General features: G+C 38.6%; 1 protein-coding gene across 10 annotated transcripts in view; it reads right to left on the bottom strand.

The window, feature by feature from the left end:
• Nucleotides 1-18,821, bottom strand: part of LOC131546650 (R3H domain-containing protein 1-like) — a 59,016-nt gene that overhangs the window by 16,316 nt on the left and 23,879 nt on the right. For 3 of the 10 annotated variants that reach the window (XM_058786402.1, XM_058786403.1, XM_058786404.1), the window contains exons 2-19: nucleotides 18,680-18,801; nucleotides 16,781-16,958; nucleotides 13,568-13,603; nucleotides 13,257-13,343; nucleotides 10,442-10,568; nucleotides 10,277-10,355; nucleotides 10,042-10,101; nucleotides 9,214-9,354; nucleotides 8,928-9,036; nucleotides 8,754-8,846; nucleotides 8,645-8,673; nucleotides 8,180-8,233; nucleotides 7,879-8,096; nucleotides 6,552-6,743; nucleotides 4,023-4,165; nucleotides 3,730-3,789; nucleotides 2,383-2,499; nucleotides 451-571 (exon numbers count right to left, since the gene is read on the bottom strand). In XM_058786402.1, the coding sequence (XP_058642385.1) occupies nucleotides 451-571; nucleotides 2,383-2,499; nucleotides 3,730-3,789; nucleotides 4,023-4,165; nucleotides 6,552-6,743; nucleotides 7,879-8,096; nucleotides 8,180-8,233; nucleotides 8,645-8,673; nucleotides 8,754-8,846; nucleotides 8,928-9,036; nucleotides 9,214-9,354; nucleotides 10,042-10,101; nucleotides 10,277-10,355; nucleotides 10,442-10,568; nucleotides 13,257-13,343; nucleotides 13,568-13,603; nucleotides 16,781-16,918 (1,804 nt within the window). In that variant the 5' untranslated portion in view covers nucleotides 16,919-16,958; nucleotides 18,680-18,801. The remainder of the gene's footprint in view (nucleotides 1-450; nucleotides 572-2,382; nucleotides 2,500-3,729; nucleotides 3,790-4,022; nucleotides 4,166-6,551; nucleotides 6,744-7,878; nucleotides 8,097-8,179; nucleotides 8,234-8,644; nucleotides 8,674-8,753; nucleotides 8,847-8,927; nucleotides 9,037-9,213; nucleotides 9,355-10,041; nucleotides 10,102-10,276; nucleotides 10,356-10,441; nucleotides 10,569-13,256; nucleotides 13,344-13,567; nucleotides 13,604-16,780; nucleotides 16,959-18,679; nucleotides 18,802-18,821) is intronic. The other 7 variants (XM_058786406.1, XM_058786409.1, XM_058786410.1 and 4 more) reach the window with 7 other exon arrangements.

Genomic DNA, 18,821 nt, shown 5'->3' with positions numbered 1-18,821 from the left:
TGTGTGTTCCCTGGTGTGTGTGTGTGTGTGTGTGTTCCTGCTCTCGTGTGTGTGTGTGTTCCCGCTGGTGTGAGTGTGTTTTCACTCTTGTGTGTGTGTGTGTGTGTGTGTTCCGCTGGTGTGTGTGTGTGTGTGTGTGTTCCGCTGGTGTGAGTGTGTTTTCGCTCTTGTGTGTGTGTGTGTGTGTGTGTGTGTTCCCGCTGGTGTGTGTGTGTGTGTGTGTTCCGCTGGTGTGTGTGTTTTCGCTCTTGTGTGTGTGTGTGTTGTGTGTGTGTGTGTGTTCCGCTGGTGTGTGTGTGTGTGTGTGTTCCCGCTGGTGTGTGTGTGTGTGTGTGTTCCCGCTGGTGTGTGTGTGTGTGTGTGTGTGTGTTCCCGCTGGTGTGAGTGTGTGTGTGTGTGTGTGTGTGTGTGTGTGTGTGTGTTCCCGCTGGCGTGTGTGCAGTGATGTACCTGGCTGCTGCGGGGCTGCGGGGGGAATCTGACTCGGAGCGCTGTATGGCACTGGACCCACGGATCGGTACGTCTGTCCAGACACCGGGAACTGGCCGGGAGAACAGTAACACGCCGGCATCTGTGACAGAAACAACACACAGTCAACTCATCACAGCTGCAGGGAGAGACTTCTGGGCCCGTCCCAATACACGCTCCTGCCCACCTGAGGTCTGAATAATAGCAAAGCCCTTAATGCACACTAAACACACATCTATAACAGCGCTTCGAAGCCGCATTTAAAGCTAAGCGAATGTGGGCAGCTACGCCATCGTTTTGGTCAGTTTACACTGAAACACAAGCTCTGAGTTTTTCAGCTGAAACGGGGTCTGCGGCGTGTTCGAGGGTTAAAAACGGCAGAGTAGTGTAAACAACAGGCACAACCGTAGCAGAAGTTAAGTGTTTTAAAAGGAAAGCGCACTAGTGTAAATGCAGCTTTACACCGTGTCCTAATTACACACCACAAGATTCCAGCGACAAGCAATTTGTGTGTCCACACCAGAATCAATCAAATATCACAGCCAATCAGAAGCGTGGGTGGGCGGAGCCTCTCTGGAAGCGCACTGCACTCACAACGAAATAGTTAAGTTTATAATCTAATTCATAAATATTAAACCTTTTTAACATTATTAAATGTAAATACTGAGTGACTGATATCATCTTTGTTATGGAATACGGTTGTTGGTTCGTATTGAGTTCACAGTTTTAACGGACATCTTTGCTTTAACTAATCTTCAAGATCTGAGGCAAACTATCTGTTGTGGCTATAAGCTCACGCAAAATGATGTTCAAACTCATATTAGACACGTTTAACTTTGAATAAACCTGAGATTATCTACTGTCATATAGTTTGTATGTTGTTCTAGCCGTGACGTCGAAGAAATACAAACCGTTTCTAAAACAGAAATTCTGCGTGTTGCAGTCGTGGCTAGTTATGACAAAAACCCAGATTAACATGAAAACGATACCTTTAATGACGTGTCGCGGCATCGCGTGTAGTTAGGAGACGGAGTTAGATCAAGTATGTCATGTAAACAGACCAAATAAAAATTTGAACAAAGAGAGAGACCCATGTGTGTGCAGTGTCTGTTTGACATGATTTCTGCATTTGCAAAAACCGATAAACGCCACTTCAAAAAAAAAAAATAATAATAATGAGCTGATTGCCGTGCATTATTCTCCACATATAGCCCGATCTGAACCCTAAACACAAGCCTGTATTGTCCACTTTCAAGGTATCACGAGTTCATTTTCACTGCAGAAGCTGACAAGCGCCCTTGATGTTCGTGAAGCCGATAAATCCATTCTAGCGAATCAGAGCGCAGTATTCAGGTCAGGTGACAAGACTGCTTTGACTTTGAAAAGACGTGCTAGCTGAGAGGGGTTTCGTCAAAGCTGACTAAAAGTGATCGAGGACGGATAATTCTGATGAACCTGTGATATCTTCTTCAGGACGGAAAGGAAAATAAGAGCTGAAATGTTTTCACGGAGCCTTGAAAAGCAGCGTGTTACAGCGATGAGGGAAAACTGCGTATAATCACATACAGTCCATGATCACAACAACAACAACGTTTGTTAGGCATCTACATTATCATCTGCGGAGATAAAGATTAAACGAGTGTTTTTGTTTAACTATGAAATGTGGAGTTATCTGCTTTCGCTAGAAAACAAACTTTTAATATATATTTAAAAAAAACATACTTTCAATGAACTTTAATTTTGTAAGTTACCTGTATTTGAGTTATTATTACTTAATCAAAACAACCCAACTGCAGTTTGATTGATATTACTTGGAATGCACAATAAAAAAAAAACATGATTTCTGAAAATAAATAAAAATGGCGTTATCTGTTTTAGCAAAAGAACTCTGCTGCTGATGGATGCGTGCCGCACCTGCTGCTGGCTGACGGAGGCTGCGGTCGAGGGCATCCCGTATCCGCTCTGATGCGGTGGAGGCGCAGGGCTCCGGACCAGCATCATGTGACCGAACTGAGCGCTCAGATTCTCCTGCTGACAGAAGAGTTCACACCAGACGTCTGAATACAGATCAGCTAACTAGCAACACGCGTTAGCACATGACTCCCGGAGCGCAAGTACAGAGAGAGGACCTGCTGTCAATACTCACTGTAACTATCGTCTGTATGGATCATATTAGAAATGGGAAGAGACCACACGCTTTTCTATTCATAGAATATTAAATCCAGCATCTGCTCCTGCATTAATTATTCAAAGCATCTCCCACTCTTTTAATTAGTCATTAAGGGATGTTTACTGCTGAGGGAGGTCAAGAAAAAGAGGTTATCAGAGCACATGATGTGCGTCCTGACGGGTTTGAACACGCTTCCTAAAATACTGAACATTCATTTGCTTTTATTTATTTTTGTATTGCCATACCAGCATCTATGGCTATTTTCATGGTAAGATCAATGTATTTTAAAAAGAAACAAATAGTAATAACAAAAAAAAACAACAACAACAAATTGACAACCAACTCGCATCAATATAACAAACATAAGCAGTTTAAAAAAATGTTTACATAATATATGTGTGTACTGTGTATATTTATTATGTATATATAAATACACACACATACATGTTTATATTTAAGAAAATGATGTTGATATATTAAATATATATATATATATAAATAATATAAATTATATGAATATATATATATATATATATATATATATATACACACACACATGTAAACACGTGTAAATATTTTCAAAACATATACATAACCTATTTTGGATGTGATTAATCGTTTGACAGCACTAGCACACAGTGCTTCCCAAGTAGGGGTTTATGAATGAATGAAAAGCTAGTAATTAGTAAATTATGAAAATGTTAAATTAATAAATATAAAATAATAATAATAAATATAATTAATAATAAAATAATTAAAATATAAAATACTTGCTAAAGATATTTTATTTGTTTTACTGCATGAAAAAAAATTCAATAATGACTTCAAGAAAATATTTTTATCTCAAAGAGGTTCGGCTGACAAAAGAAGTTTGTCGCCGCTGCTCTACGAGACTCGTGCAGGGGATTGTGGGATTGACAGCAGAGAAGAACGAATGATGAGGCAGTCAAGAAGCAGAGAAACACTGGACTACGCAAATGAGATGCACACAGATCCTCGGCAGAAACACAGCACAAACATAACGAACGGCAGCGCGATGAGACAGGAAGTGAACAGAGAGAGACAGGAAGTAGACAGAGAGCTGTAGGTACCACAGTGAAGGGCTGGTCAGGAGGCGCTGTGAGGATCGCTGGGTACGACAGCGGCGAGGGCTGGACGCAGCAGGAAGAGGAAACACACACACAGGAAGGAAATGGATTCAGTTACAGATGTACAGGAAGGAAAAAGGTGTTACTTCACAGCACAACATGAACTCAAATTAATTTCCCATCATCCTCTACTGTCAACATTCAGAAAGTTAACGTGGCTCCTCAACATTCATCCGTCCCATACTCCCATAATGCATCACACCAGACCTACTGACCATCAGAGCCACTGTACTCACCTGTGCCATGACGTGATTGGTGGGCTGGTGCTGGGGGTGAGTGGCTGGAGGCGGAGCTACAGATGATTGACACCTGGAGGCCTGTGAGGTCACGCTGGGACTGTAGAGGACAGCACTGCCGTCGGGGTTCAGAAACGGCTGACCTGAGATCAGTCCAGAAGATGGTAGATCAGTATATAACATACACACACACACAACTGTGACCCGTGCCGGCAGAATGAGTGTGAATGCGCACAGGACCATTTTAAGCTACGGGCCAAAAAAGCAAAAAAAAAATAGATTTTGAGATTTTCACAAAAATGAGTTCATTAAGCCCTCGTCTGCTCCAAACAGTAATTAAACATCTAAAAGTATCTGTGTTAGTATGTTTTCTGAGAGGAGTACCTGATTCTCATCCGAAGCGCACACATAAAGCGCTCTATGCAGATACACATATACACAGATTTACAGTAGGATAAATATATTGAAGTATTCATAAGCGTAATCTGTTATTTCTTCAGAGACCGTTTGGGGAAAAACATCGGATGTGTAACATTATATTAGATCTGTGTCTTAATATACAGGCCGTCTGTCTCAATGTTAATTGGGAGCGTCACTCTCCAATATATAGCTGATTGTTTATATATTGTTGCAAAATGTGAACTATATTATCACACAGCTATAATCCGCTAAATGTGGCTAGAAAGCATGAAGATATTAAGATATTATAAACACTGACCTCATGATTTTCTGTAGTAGTAGTATATTTTTATTTAATGCCATGTCAGCATCTTAGACTATTTTCATGGCAAAAACAATTAAAAAAAATACAGGTATAACAAATACAATAAAAACCAGCAAACAAGTTAGATTTTTTACATTAACATATGATAAAAATTCTAAAACTTTTTCTGGCAAAATTACACTAAATAACTCTTTAAGTGAGTTCACTTCATAAAAGAGTTTTCTACAGCTGGACAGTCCATAAAATGTTTGACAGAATCTTGCATTGATAGGGTCTTCACCGTCAGTCTTGTATCATGCTTTTCTGTAAAGCTGCTTTGAAATGAATTTATTGTGCTGTTCACACTGAGAAAGATGAACAGCGCTAGATTACGAACAGTGGTGTAAACGAGGTCAAATCTGCGAGGAAGTCTAAATGATGACAAATGGAGCACATGAGACGGTTCGGTCTTACAAACACCTTCATTGAGCTCCAGAACACAAACACGCATCCCAGAGGCCTCGACAGAAGACTAGAAATTTCCCATTTGCAAACTCCTAAAAAGAGGTCAATAAGCAATTACACAGCCGTGCTGCCTGCTGTAAACGCATGCATATTTAAACACAGCCCTCCAACGAGACGCAATACTTCACACGTCCGTCTGAATCCAGACACATAACAACGGCTTCATCACGAGCTTCCCAGACGCATTCAGGGCCGAAACACGGCCGATGCGCGGCTAATCACGATTATTCTGCTCAAAAATGTTCTATAAATAAAAAAAGTCATTTTTCATTAATCAGAATTACTGCACTCTCACATAAGCACAAATCAAGAGTGGTTTGTTCACAGATTCAGCAGCGCAAAGACAACAGACAGAGATCGCTGAACTCAAACATACATGTTTGTCGGTGTTTTCAGTTCATCGTCATTTTCTGTAATGCAGAGAAAGTGTGGGAATGGTTGCCAGGTTGGGAAGATTAAGCAAACCACAGGACAGTTACTGTATGGATTTAAGAGAAAAGCTTTAATTGGGGGATTTCAGCTCTTGACATCTGGCAACCAAAACCATAAAAGCTTATGGAGGCTTGTTACAAATGCAAGATAACGCAAAATGAAAATTAAAGATTTTTAGGATAAACAACCAGCGGGCGAATATCACAGGCGATTATACTTAAACTGGGACACTTTTTGCCATTAAGATGACCGAGAAAAATGGCCCAATTAACCTACATGTTCGTCAGCGTTTTTAATGGTTGCCAGGTTGGGAAGATGAAGTAAACTTTTGGGTAGGAAATGAAAAGCTCTGATTGGGGGATTTAAGCTCTTGGTAAGCTTGTGGAGGCTTGTTTGCAATGCAAGACAACTGAATTGAAGGCAAAGAGGCAAATATCACAGACAATTATGCTTAATAAATCAGGAAACTGAAATACGATTCATCGTACAGCCCTAAGAGGCCATTCACACAGAACGTGTTTTTCATTCCAACTCGCTACTTTTTCATTGTTTTCCTAGTTTCCCAGTGGACCAATCAGAAGACAAGCATTGTGAACTTTTGTTTACAGTAGCAAGTTAGCATGATTTATTGTCTTATTTGACAGCAACGTTGTGGAGGAGGTGTTCTATGCTGTGCTTTTTTAAAAAGCCATTCCTGAGCACAGCGTCTTGCGTATTTAGACGCCCCTAACGTTATTTCACTATGAAGAAGACATTTAAGACTCCCGTTAACCCGGTGGTGAAATCATGCAGCACGAGTGGGTTAAGGATAGGTTAAAGGAGGCCTGAAGTCACGCATGCGAGGGAAGTCAGCTGCAGCGTTCACCAACCTGTGTGCGGATTGACCAGGACACTTCCGGCCGGTATCCCTGCGGCGTCCAGCGGAAGCAGATAGTAGCTAGCGCTAGCCGTGGACGCCGGCGGCTCGTAGCTGACAGCGGGGAAGGCCGTGGGCTGCGTTAGAGGCTGGGATCGAGACAGCGAACCCGTGGACGAACCTACGCTACTACAAGAGTCAGAACCTGGAGAGGAGCGAGAGGAGTCAGCGCACACACACGAGCGAGATTCACTGGGGATCGTCAGCAGACTGGAGCGCCACGGATATTAAAACACTCCAGAATATGGAAGGTCAGACAAATTTCAACAAGATGCTCAATTCAATTTCATTTCTAATTACCTCAGGGACCGAAGCAATTGAAGATGAGAATAATTGTATTAGCTGAGAATGACATGTTAATTAATTTCTGATTAATGTCTCGCTTCATTTTGCAATTTACGTGTTTCTTTCTCGACTCCCAAATATGGGATGTTTTTCTCTCTTTGAAATGAAAAACAGTAAATGCGTGTACATGTCAAAGGTCATACTGGCGGAGGACGTAGAAGTCTCTTCTGCTCATCAAGGCAGCATTTACTTGATCAAAAACACAGTAAAAATTTTGAAATATTATTAGAATTTAAAACAGCTGTTTTCTATGTGAATATGTGTTAAACTGTAATGTATTTCTGTGATGCGCAGCTGTATTTTCAGCATCATTACTGCAGTCTTCAGTGTCACATGATCTTCAGAAATCATTCTAATATGCTGATTTGCTGCTCAACAAACATTTCTGATTATTATCAATGTTGAAAACAGTTGTGCTGCTCAATATTTTTGTGGAAACTGATACATTTTATTTTTCAGGATTCTCAGATGAATAGAAAGTTCAAAAGAACAGCATTTATTTGAAATAGAAATCTTTTGTAGTATTATGAATGTCTTTACCGTCACTTTTGATCAGTTTAATGCAAACTTGTTGAATTAAGTGTTTTTTATGTTACTGATCCTAAATTTTTGAATGGTAGTGCATCACATTTTCCAAAAAAAAAAAAGTAATAATTTTTCATAATATATCAGTTTTTACTGTATTTTGATGATTTTAATGCACCCTAAATGAATAAAATCTTACTAACCACGACCTTCTGAACAGCAGTGCATAAACGATCACCAATGAATTCAAGAGGACTGAACGAATAGCGTTAATAGAAGAGAATGAGAATCTGAGGCGCTACATAAAACATGCTGTTATTGCAAGAACGGAGACTGTATGAGAAGAAAAGCAGAGAAAGAGTGCGTCAACAATCCACACACAAGTCTGTCCATGCGTCTGTGTGCCTCACCGGTGTTTGAGAGCCGCCCCACGCTCTTGCTGCTGCTGGAACTGTCTCCGCGGATCAGAACCGGGATGCCGCTGAAGCTGCTGGCTTTGGTCATGGCGGGCTTCAGGTTGCGGTTGGAGCTGTCCGAATCGGTGCTGCTCCACGGCCGCGGCTCTGAATACTTGGCCTCGTTCTCAGAGCTGCTTTGGAGGCTGTTCCCCGACTGACTGTCCTTCAGCCTGCACGAGGAACATCAGACGGCTTTAGAGGAACACATTCACTTCACACGCACGTCATTAGATACGAGCACGCTCACAATCACCTGAAGATCTGCCGTCTCTGCTGGATGTTGATACACACCTCGTCCTCCTGAATCCTGGAAAACATGTCACTTTCACATTTATGCATTTGGCAGATGCTTTTATCCAAAACAACTTCCATTGCACTCGAGGTGCATGCATTCCCAGGGAATCGAACCCGCAACCTGCGACAGTTTAGTGCATGAAAACCACCCTCGCTTAATATTTATGCATTTAGCAGAAGCTTTTATCCAAAGCAACTTGCATTTTTCAGTTCATGCATTCCCTGGGATTCGAACCCATGACCTTGGCGTTGCTAACATCACGCTTTGCTGTGTGAACTGAACTGATTGGAGCTGAATAGTAACATTATTGAATTTGAATTAGTCTCATATTTGATAAAGCTGGCATCACTAATTCTGTTATTTTCTTGTTTATTTCTGTGAAGCTGCTTTGAAACGATCAGCACTGTATAGAAATAAACTCACCTTTTATCCAGCGGGAAGGTGTCTAAACCCTGCAAAAGAGATTAAGTGCTGTTTATGTTCATGTCAGTGACCCATAAGCACATGATCATATTGCTGTAACGTCTCTCACATCAGCGAAGATCCTCTCTCTGGCTCTCTGATATTCCTCCTCTCGCTCCTCGATGGACTTGCTCCTCCTGTCGTCCTTCAGCTTCATGCGCATCTGAACACAGAACGCTCTTTGAACTCTTCCTGCTGTAAATGCAGCATCACATTATGCCGTTACTAACAGATCTCCACCTACCATGCCGTCGTCTCTGTCTGTGCTGGAGTTGTCCCTTTTTAAGATGTAGCGCTTCTGGAAATCATCCATCTTGTCGTCTTTGATATGTTCGGAGAACCTCTGATCTGGTCTGCGCATGAACAGAGAGAGAAATCACACTGAGGATGGCTCCAGGAGAACCCCGCGAGCCTGACGCAAACCCCTCATAATCACGCTTCTCCTGCAAAACTCATTTCAAAGGGATCGAATGCCAAACGTCGGGCTGCGGTCGTCTCGTGCTGAACGCTAGCGTGCGGAGGTCACTCACATTCGTGTATTGCTGGTTTTGTTGACGATCACACATTTGCCGGTCTGGTCGACGTTGTGGTCTAAGCCGAAGTAAGCGGCGACTCTGTGCAGGAGCATCCGGTGATAAGAGGTCATGGGCGGAAACTTCCTCCTCGGACTCCTGCAACAAACCAAATCACATCAATTACTCTGCATTTAAATGTGTTAAGAAATCATTTATGAAGTGATCACACATGCCTTCGATGATAGAAATTTAAACAAAGCATTAAAACTGAATCCAGAAATATTCAAATGGAATTTGGGGAAAAAAATATAATGAATTTCATATGGCCTTAATATGTAATTTTTTAATGCAATTAATTATACACACCTTTTGATTATTAAAATTGAATTAAACCATTAAAACAGGATACAGAAATATTACAATGGGGAAAAAATATAATGGATTTTTATTGAACCCTAAAATGTCATTTTTGTTAATCTTTTAATAAATTGTATAAGTTTCATTATTTCAAATTAATTATACACGCCTTTTGATTAATAAAATTTAATTAAACCATTAAAACCAAATCTGGAAATATTATAATGCAATTTGGGAGAAAAAAATTTATTTCATAGGGCCATAAAATGTTGTTTTTGTTAAACGTTTAATAAACTGCTATTAAATTGTACAAGTTTAATTATTTCAATTAATTAAACATGCTTTTTGATTACTAAAAATGTTGTTTTAAAATGTAAACGTAAAAAAAAAAAAAAAAAAAAAAAAAATTAGATTTAGAAAATCTAAAATGGACAAAAGGTAATTTGGGGAGTAAAACTGGATTTCATGCTGTGATGAAGGACTTACTCGTTATTACTGATGAAGTCGAGGATGTCCTGCTCCAGCTTCAGCAGCATCATTCGGTCCCTAACGATGAAGAACTACAGTTAGCCATCGCTTCACAGCGTCAGCAATAATCATCACTGACTAGCAGTACTAATATAACTAGCACCATCTACAACTGGGTACAAATTAAGTTTGGAAAATGTGGACGGAGGTCAAATGAAACGAGAGTGTGTGGTTGAGGTCAAGCGTGTGTAACCTGGGGTTGTTCTTCAGCGTGTTCACCAGGAACCCATGCAGGTCGATGCCAGTCGAGTCCTTGTATTCCTGACTGGAGTCTGCAGAGGCGGGACAACATGTTAACGACACACGTGTGTGTGTGTGTGTGTGTGTGTTTTCTTCCCTCCGAACCCAACACACTCACCTCTGGACAGCATCTTGCGTGGCACTTTCTCTGGTTTCTCCAGCTTGTTGGCACTTTTGTCTGCATCGTCCTCGTTTGGCGATTCTTCTTTGTCAAACGCCTTCGAGAGTTTAATATGATCTCCATCCTGCGGTTCAAAACAAACACAACACTAATGGAGCTTGACAGTAAGTCAACATTTCAATTAAAATATTCTATTAGATTTTGATATCTTTATGCCGACTACTGTCTTCCAAAGAAGAGCATTAGACAGCTGCAGCTCATCCAGAACACTGCTGCCAGGATTCTGACTAGAACCAGAACATCTGAGCATATCACACCAGTCCTCAGGTCCTTACACTGGCTTCCAGTTACATTTAGGATTGATTTGAATACTTTTACTCGTTTATAAATCTCTAAATGGCCTAGGACCTAAATACATAGCAGATATGCTCACTGAATATAAACCTAACAGACCACTCAGATCATTAGGATCGAGTCAAAAATACCAAGGGTTCACACAAAACAAGGGGAGTCTGCTTTGAGCTATTATGCCGCCCGCAGCTGGAACCAGCTTCCAGAAGAGATCAGATGTGCTAAAACATTAGCCACATTTAAATCCAGACTCAAAACTCATCTGTTTAGCTGTGCATCTGTTGAATGAGCACTGTGCTACGTCCCAACTGACTGCACTGTATAATCACTTTCTATTCTTAACTGTTTTAAATTCTTTTTAAATCAATTTTTATATCTTGTTTTTATTATTATTATTTTTTAATTCCTTGTTTTATTGTGACTTTTTTTTTAATGAATTTTTCACTTCCTTTTATGTAAAGCAGTTATATAAATAAACTTGCCTTGCTGCAATCATATTATTAATAACACCTCCCAATAATGCACCTAAGATTTGATAACTTGCATCAATTAATGTTGTCTGTTATGTCATAATAAGAATTAAATGGCAATATTGACAAAAAAAAGAGAGAAAAGGCAAAACTCAACTAGTTAGTATTTAAATGTACAATACTGCATTATTATTTAACACTGCAAAGAGATTTTAAAAAGTCTAGTTACAACAAGTGTGTTCAATAACAAATTACCTGCTCCTGTGGTTTAAAATAGTATTTTTAGACAACTTTCAAATTTCAATATAGACCAACAGAACGATAGATAGATAGATAGATAGAGTGATAGATAGATAGATAGATATATAGAGTGATAGATAGACAGATAGACAGATAGACAGATAGATAGATAGATAGATAGATAGATAGAGTGATAGATAGACAGATAGATACATAGATAGTGATAGAGAGATAGAACGATAGAACGATAGATAGATAGATAGATAGAGTGATAGATAGTACGATAGATCGATAGATAGATACATAGATAGTGATAGAGAGATAGAACGATAGAATAGATAGAGTGATAGATAGATACGATAGATAGATACGATAGATAGATACGATAGATAGATAGATAGATAGATAGATAGAACGATAGATAGATAGATAGATAGATAGATAGATAGATAGATAGATAGACAGATAGAGCGATAGATAGATAGAACGATAGATAGATAGAGTGATAGATAGATAGATAGCGATAGATAGAACGATAGAGCGATAGAATAGATAGAACGATAGATAGAGCGATAGATAGAGCGATAGATAGAACGATAGATAGATAGATAGATAGATAGATAGATAGATAGAACGATAGATAGATAGAACGATAGATAGATAGAACGATAGATAGATAGATAGAAGATAGATAGATAGATAGATAGATAGATAGATAGATAGATAGATAGAAGCGATAGATAGATAGAGCGATAGATAGATAGAACGATAGATAGATAGAACGATAGATAGATAGATAGATGAATGATAGATAGATAGATAGATAGATAGATAGATAGATAGATAGATAGATAGATAGAACGATAGATAGATAGAACGATAGATAGATAGATAGATAGATAGATAGATAGATAGATAGATAGATAGATAGATGAAGATAGATAGATAGATAGATAGATGAATGATAGATAGATAGATAGATAGATAGATAGATAGATAGATAGATAGATAGATAGATAGATAGATAGATAGATAGATAGATAGATAGATAGATAGATAGATAGATAGATAGATAGATAGATAGATAGATCACTATTTGCATGAATGATCCTTCATCTCTCCGGAGACAAACCAATCAGAGTTTATTCTGTGAATAATAACAGAGAAAACCAGCACAACTCTGACAGAAAACAGAGACACTATCAGAACAAATGCTCTCAGTCCAAAAACACACTTCCACGCTGAAAACTAAACAGTGTAATATGACATAAACCCCTAAACGAGCCAATCAGAGGACGGTTCATCTGTCGCTCTCACAGCGTGTGTGCTTCTGCTGTCAAACCATTAATCACATCCAAAATAAACATTTCTGTTTACATAATATGTGTGTGTACTGTGTATATATATCACGTGTATATACATACACACACATGCATGTATATATTTAAGAAAAATGTTACGGTTATATATTTATATATGATATAATGTATATGAATATAAATATATACATGTAAATATTATCAAAATATGTGTGTGTCTTTAAATATCCACAGTACACACACATATATTATATAAACAGAAACTTTTATTTTGAATGTGATTAATTGTTTCGCAGCACTACTCGTGTGCGCTTTCATGTCACTGGATTTATCATGTACGGTTCAACTGACCTTAAACAGACATATAATAATAAGATGTTGTTCTAATGTAGATTCACTCACAGCACTGCAGTGAATCTGGAGCATGTTTACCTGCTGATCTTGAGGCAGCTGTGTGGTAATCGTGGAAGGACAGGGATCTTCACAAACGGCCAGGCTCCGAACTAACTTTACCTTCGACTGCAGAAGAGCATGAGTGAAGTTACACAGAGAGAGTCACTGCTTTCACGAGCAACCCCCCACAGAACAATCCCATGCAACATAAACACGGCCCGCTCTGCGGAACAGATGCCGGCGGATCGTACGAGATCCTCGACGAGGAGTGAGCACCATGCAGAACTGAAGCACATCACGACACACGATGAACGGAGCAGGCAAACACTGAGGAGCTCATGCCGCTGTACCTTGGCTCTTTTAGCGTCCGGTCCTGGTGTTTGCCGCTGAGCAACGACACAGAACGAAGCACGTCAACCTCACTCACAGTAATGCTTCTGAATCACAAACTACACCGGGTTTCTGAACTCAATGGCAGGAATATTAGAAAAGCGGCTTGAAATAAATATATATTTAACACTAAACCAGTCCTGCATTTTATGAAAACCTCTCAGTCAAATACCTCGGACGCTGGTTAGATTAATAAAAGCAGGAGTGTCAATCAAAAGACATTATTAGATTCACGGCAGCCATCTTCCTTCATTAAACGAGAGAACAAAGAGTGTGTCACCATCTTCAAGCGTTCCTTCAGGATACACCAGAGGTTTCTCTAATATAGTAGAACAGAAATATGATCCCTCAGGATCAAAACCCCATTACTGAATCATACTGGGGGCTTATTTATTAAAAAATTACTCTTAAAAACAAATATATATATATGTGTTTGTTATATTTATATATATTTTAGATTTGTAATTAAATTATGTTATTAAAATATATTCATATATATGTATGTTTTTGATCACTGCATATATATCACTGAACAATACTTAAAATAGTGAAAATATATATGTATATTTCAAGATATATATAATGCATATTATGTTTATACTTACATATATAATATATATTTAAATAAATATATATACACAGACATCAACATGTATAGACATTTGGCATATATATATATATATATATATATATATATATATATATATATATATATATATATATATATATATATATATATATATATATATTAAATGCATATTATGTTTATATCTATATACATTATATACACACACACAAAAAATTATATATACACACACACACACACTTTTTAACAAATTATATGTATAAACTTGTGTATGTATGTATCTGTATGTGTATATATATATATAGATTGGTAGATATATAGATATAGACACGCAGTGATTCAGTACATTATTTGTTGGCGTGTCTTTTGTCTCAGTTGTTCTCTCAGCCTCAACAGGCCGATCGTTAATAAGCGCAGGGTGTCTTCACTGAATAATGACGGAGGGTTATTCAGCTTTAATTGGCTACTGAAGATCCCGTATTCCCCGACAGGCAGAATCTGGCAGGAGGTCAGGGATCCTCAATGACAGCCGACGCTGGAAGAGTCTGTAACACACACCAGCAGCAGATCTGCAGCGCGGCGGAGGAACAGACAGATGGCCGTGAAGCTCCCGCCGATCGGATCGGCTCGGCTCGGCTCTCAGGGACGGGACAGAGGCCAAGAGTGAAATCAAACGAAACCTCACCGTATCGGAAACAGAGACCTTCACAAGCTTCACCTTCGGCGTCTGTGTCTGCCGCTCTTCGTAACACAATTACTGCGATTGATTGTTGGAGCTAAAGCAGAACCGTCGCTGCGCTGCTTTGTTTTGCTGACCCTTGCTCTCCGAACAAACAAAGGCACAACCGCTTCTGAAGGACAGAGCGAACTACAGCGATCAATATCTGCAATATAGCAACAATGCAGCGAGCAGGTCATCGCTCCAAACGGCCTGAAGCGGGTTAACGATCAATTAAAAACCAATCAATAATTACACAGCTGTTATATTTTCATAAATATTTATACGTTTAAGGTGATTACTGAACAGCTGCATGTGAAATAATTTATTAGTAGAGCTGTCAAGCTATTAAAATTTTTAATCTAATTTATTACATGATGTGCTGATTAATTAATCTAATTATCATCAATTTGGGCTGAGAAATTACCCCTCAAAAGATCATTGTGTTAAATGAGAACTAATGTTTTTTATTTGTTAAATTTGAATATTGAAATTTAGTGCTGTCAAACGATTAATCGCATTCAAAATAAAAGTTTTTGTTTACATATATGTGTACTGTGTATTTTTATTATGTATATATAAATACACACACATTTTTTATATTTACATTTATATATTTATATTGTTATATTTTATTTTATAAATAAATATATTGAATTTATGCCATGGTCTGTCTGAATACTGGATTCTGATTGGCTGGCAGGTGTTGAACTGCAGGTAGTTCCAGGTCAGTTTAATCACGTTCTATATTAATGCGCTTCCTATAAACATTGGTAACCATAGTAACATACAGTTACAGTTGAATAGTAATACAGACGAAAATAACCGTCATTTTTATTGTTCCGGTCAAATATTGCAGCGCGAATATTATTAACATCTTTAATATGTGAATGCTGGGAAATGACCATGGCATAAACGAGATAATCAACGGCTAGCTGTGCATTAAACGATCTGAATGCACTCCGCTGCGCGTCGGGCGGTTCTTCACCTCCACGTCCTGCATTCAGATCGTTTAATGCACAGCTAGCCGTTGATTATCCCTTACATATAAACATACCATATTTTTATTAAATATATACATGCATGTGTTTGTATTTATATATACACACACATGATAAATATGCACAGTACAAAAACTTTTATTTTGGATGCGATTAATCGTTTGACAGCACTACTGAAGTTATTTTTTATGAAAAGAAATATGAAACTAAAAGCATCAGTAGGTGGCGGCGAGCCACTGTTTCAACGAGCGAGTCATTGAATCACTCACTCAACCAATTCATTCAAACTGCTGATTCATTCAGAAATAAAGCTGAAATGACTCTTCATGAATGAGTCACTGAATCACTGACTCACTCAATATGTTCAAAACTGTGGATTCTTTCAGTAACGAATCAGAGACACTCAACAGTTCTGCTGAGACTTTGAACTATTTTGGTTTGTGAAATTGATCCAAATGAACAATATTGTGTCTAAAATGTAACAATATGAACGTCTTGTTTATTGAACTGTTGTATAAATCAGTGGTGAAGACATTGTGAAAAGCAGCACTGTGTAATATTGCTGAACTATATCATATGATATATATATATATATATATATATATATATACACACACAAAATATAAAGGGTGATTTTTGGCTCATATCTTGAATTTTAGGCTCCCTCACACATCATGATCAGTGGAAGCGCTGCGCTAAATGCTTTAATTATTTGAATTAGATTATTTTCCAAAATGAATTGTTTGTTGGTTTTCATCTCATGTAGACTTCACAAACGTCTCAAATGTCTTTCCCTCCCACAAGCCTCTGAGTTGTTGTTCTTCAGGCTCTGAGCTGAAATGGCGTTTCTATCATGACGTCACGTTACCTGCGTCTCAGTGCGGTCGTCGCTGCAGTTCTCCTCGAGCATGCGGCTCTGTGGCGTGTTGAGCTGGCGCTCGTCTGCGCTCGAGGTGTTCTCGTCCAGAGATCTCATGGCCTCAGCGACAGAATCAGACATCCTCATCAGACACGGCTACCTGGAGCGCCGACCTAGAGCCTGGAAGCTGGAACACATGAGCGGTACTTTAACGTGTGATTGCGACGTCAAAATATTTAGAAAAAAAAAAGCACTAATAGTGAAAAGAAACATCTGATTCGGTTGCTTCTGAAGTGCATCATTAAACGTGTAAATCTCTCACACAAGCTTTCATGATTATTACAATTTATCTACAAACACATAGCCATGGACCCTTTTCTTAAGACTGTGAGGATGCGTTTAATGGCCATCATTTTTTTCCTAAAACACTATCATGGAGTTCTTCTTTTGCTATCTGAGCAAATGGGAATGCAAAAAATATATCAGTGGTACTCTCCCATCCACTGCTCTCGAAGTCGACCCAACTATGACGACTTCCGCTGATGAGAAACACTCAGTAAATGTGAAAAAGGTGCACATCATCTTCCGTCAATATGCTCTAAAATAGCATAAACTTATATAAAACAGCACGACGTCTTGCGTGACGTGGTTGAGTTCTCTAGGGAGACGCTATACATGAACGTCGTTACCCAAACCAATTAACCTCCAGCAATTATGAGCCGAGTGTCTCGCGCAAGAATCTGAAGAGCAAAGTGAACTAATGAGAACTACACCAATCTCAGACTTTCATTAACACGTTAGCGCAGAGTGAGATTTCTAACACGAGACGAGGGAGCGATGACACCTCCTCCAGATGGTGGAGAAACCTGCGAACGCATTCGAGAGCCACGAGGAATAAACACACAGAAACCAGCAGAAAGCTTTTAAAACCTTCTCGCTGCACACACACACATTTCTGTTTCTAATCATCTTTCACCCATCAACAAAATGTGTTAGTGAGAAAACTTAATTATATTTAAAATTCATTAAATAAGAATTATTTGCATGTTTTAAAGAAATTGCCTAGAAGCAACATTTGTGAAATAATATTCTTTGTTTTCATTTAAGGCAAGACACCACAAGTGAATAAGGTAAAGAAAATAAATAACTAATATATTTACACTTCCCTAGTTGATTTATTACATTAAAAATGGCAATTTTTTTGGTACTAAACGTTTTCTGAAATGTTGTATTTAAATATGCAAATGATTATCTAATTAAATCTGCATTAATTTGCATACATTTACAGAACATAAATGTAAACATTGGGTAATGTCAGGTTCATTATTCCTGTCTGATTTTGTTGTCAGAGTTAAAGGTTTTTCCAGAGATTTTGGATTTCTCTTTTTATTACTACATAAGTCAGAAAATACTGTCAACAGACAGAAAACAAACACATTTTCTCCATGTTTTCAGGAGTGAAATGTGCTATAAATCTGTGTGAATGAAATACGAACAAACCTTTTAATATAGAGAGAAATAAAACCGTAAAGTTTGTGTTTGCAAGAAAAAAAGCTCTTTAAAGATTGAAATCTTGCAATAAAATGAACACGTAAATGTGTATTCCGGATGTTTTATTTCCACTAGTCTGAAATAAACACGTTATGAAAAGCCAAATAGCCCAAATGTGACCAATGCATAAAAAATCTTTTTTTTTTTAAAAACTGAAAAACATCCTGTTTTTGCCTGTAGTGAGTTTCCAGTGTCCTGACATCAGAAGCTTCGATTCGTTTCATTCCACTGTCGCCTAATAAGCACCAGCTCAAATATTAGCATCGAATTCTGTGTTTGACTGCAGTAATGGGGGTCATTTTATGCAGGAAAATGATCAGCATTGTTTTCATAACGCGAGTGATTAACAGAAGTTACCCGATGTCCTGCCGTGAAGAACGAATCCTCGTGGCTTTCAGTGGCGTCGCATGAGCCCATGTCCCCTTCAGCGGCCCCGGGGCCCGATCACTGCAGACACAGCGCTCATGCCCTTCAGGAGCCTGCAGACACAGAACCACGA

This window comes from Onychostoma macrolepis, chromosome 09, assembly GCF_012432095.1.
Source record: "Onychostoma macrolepis isolate SWU-2019 chromosome 09, ASM1243209v1, whole genome shotgun sequence".
NCBI lineage: Eukaryota > Metazoa > Chordata > Actinopteri > Cypriniformes > Cyprinidae > Onychostoma > Onychostoma macrolepis.
The sequence above is the reverse complement of the archived record's forward strand: the minus strand, read 5'-3'. Positions and strand labels throughout refer to the sequence as shown.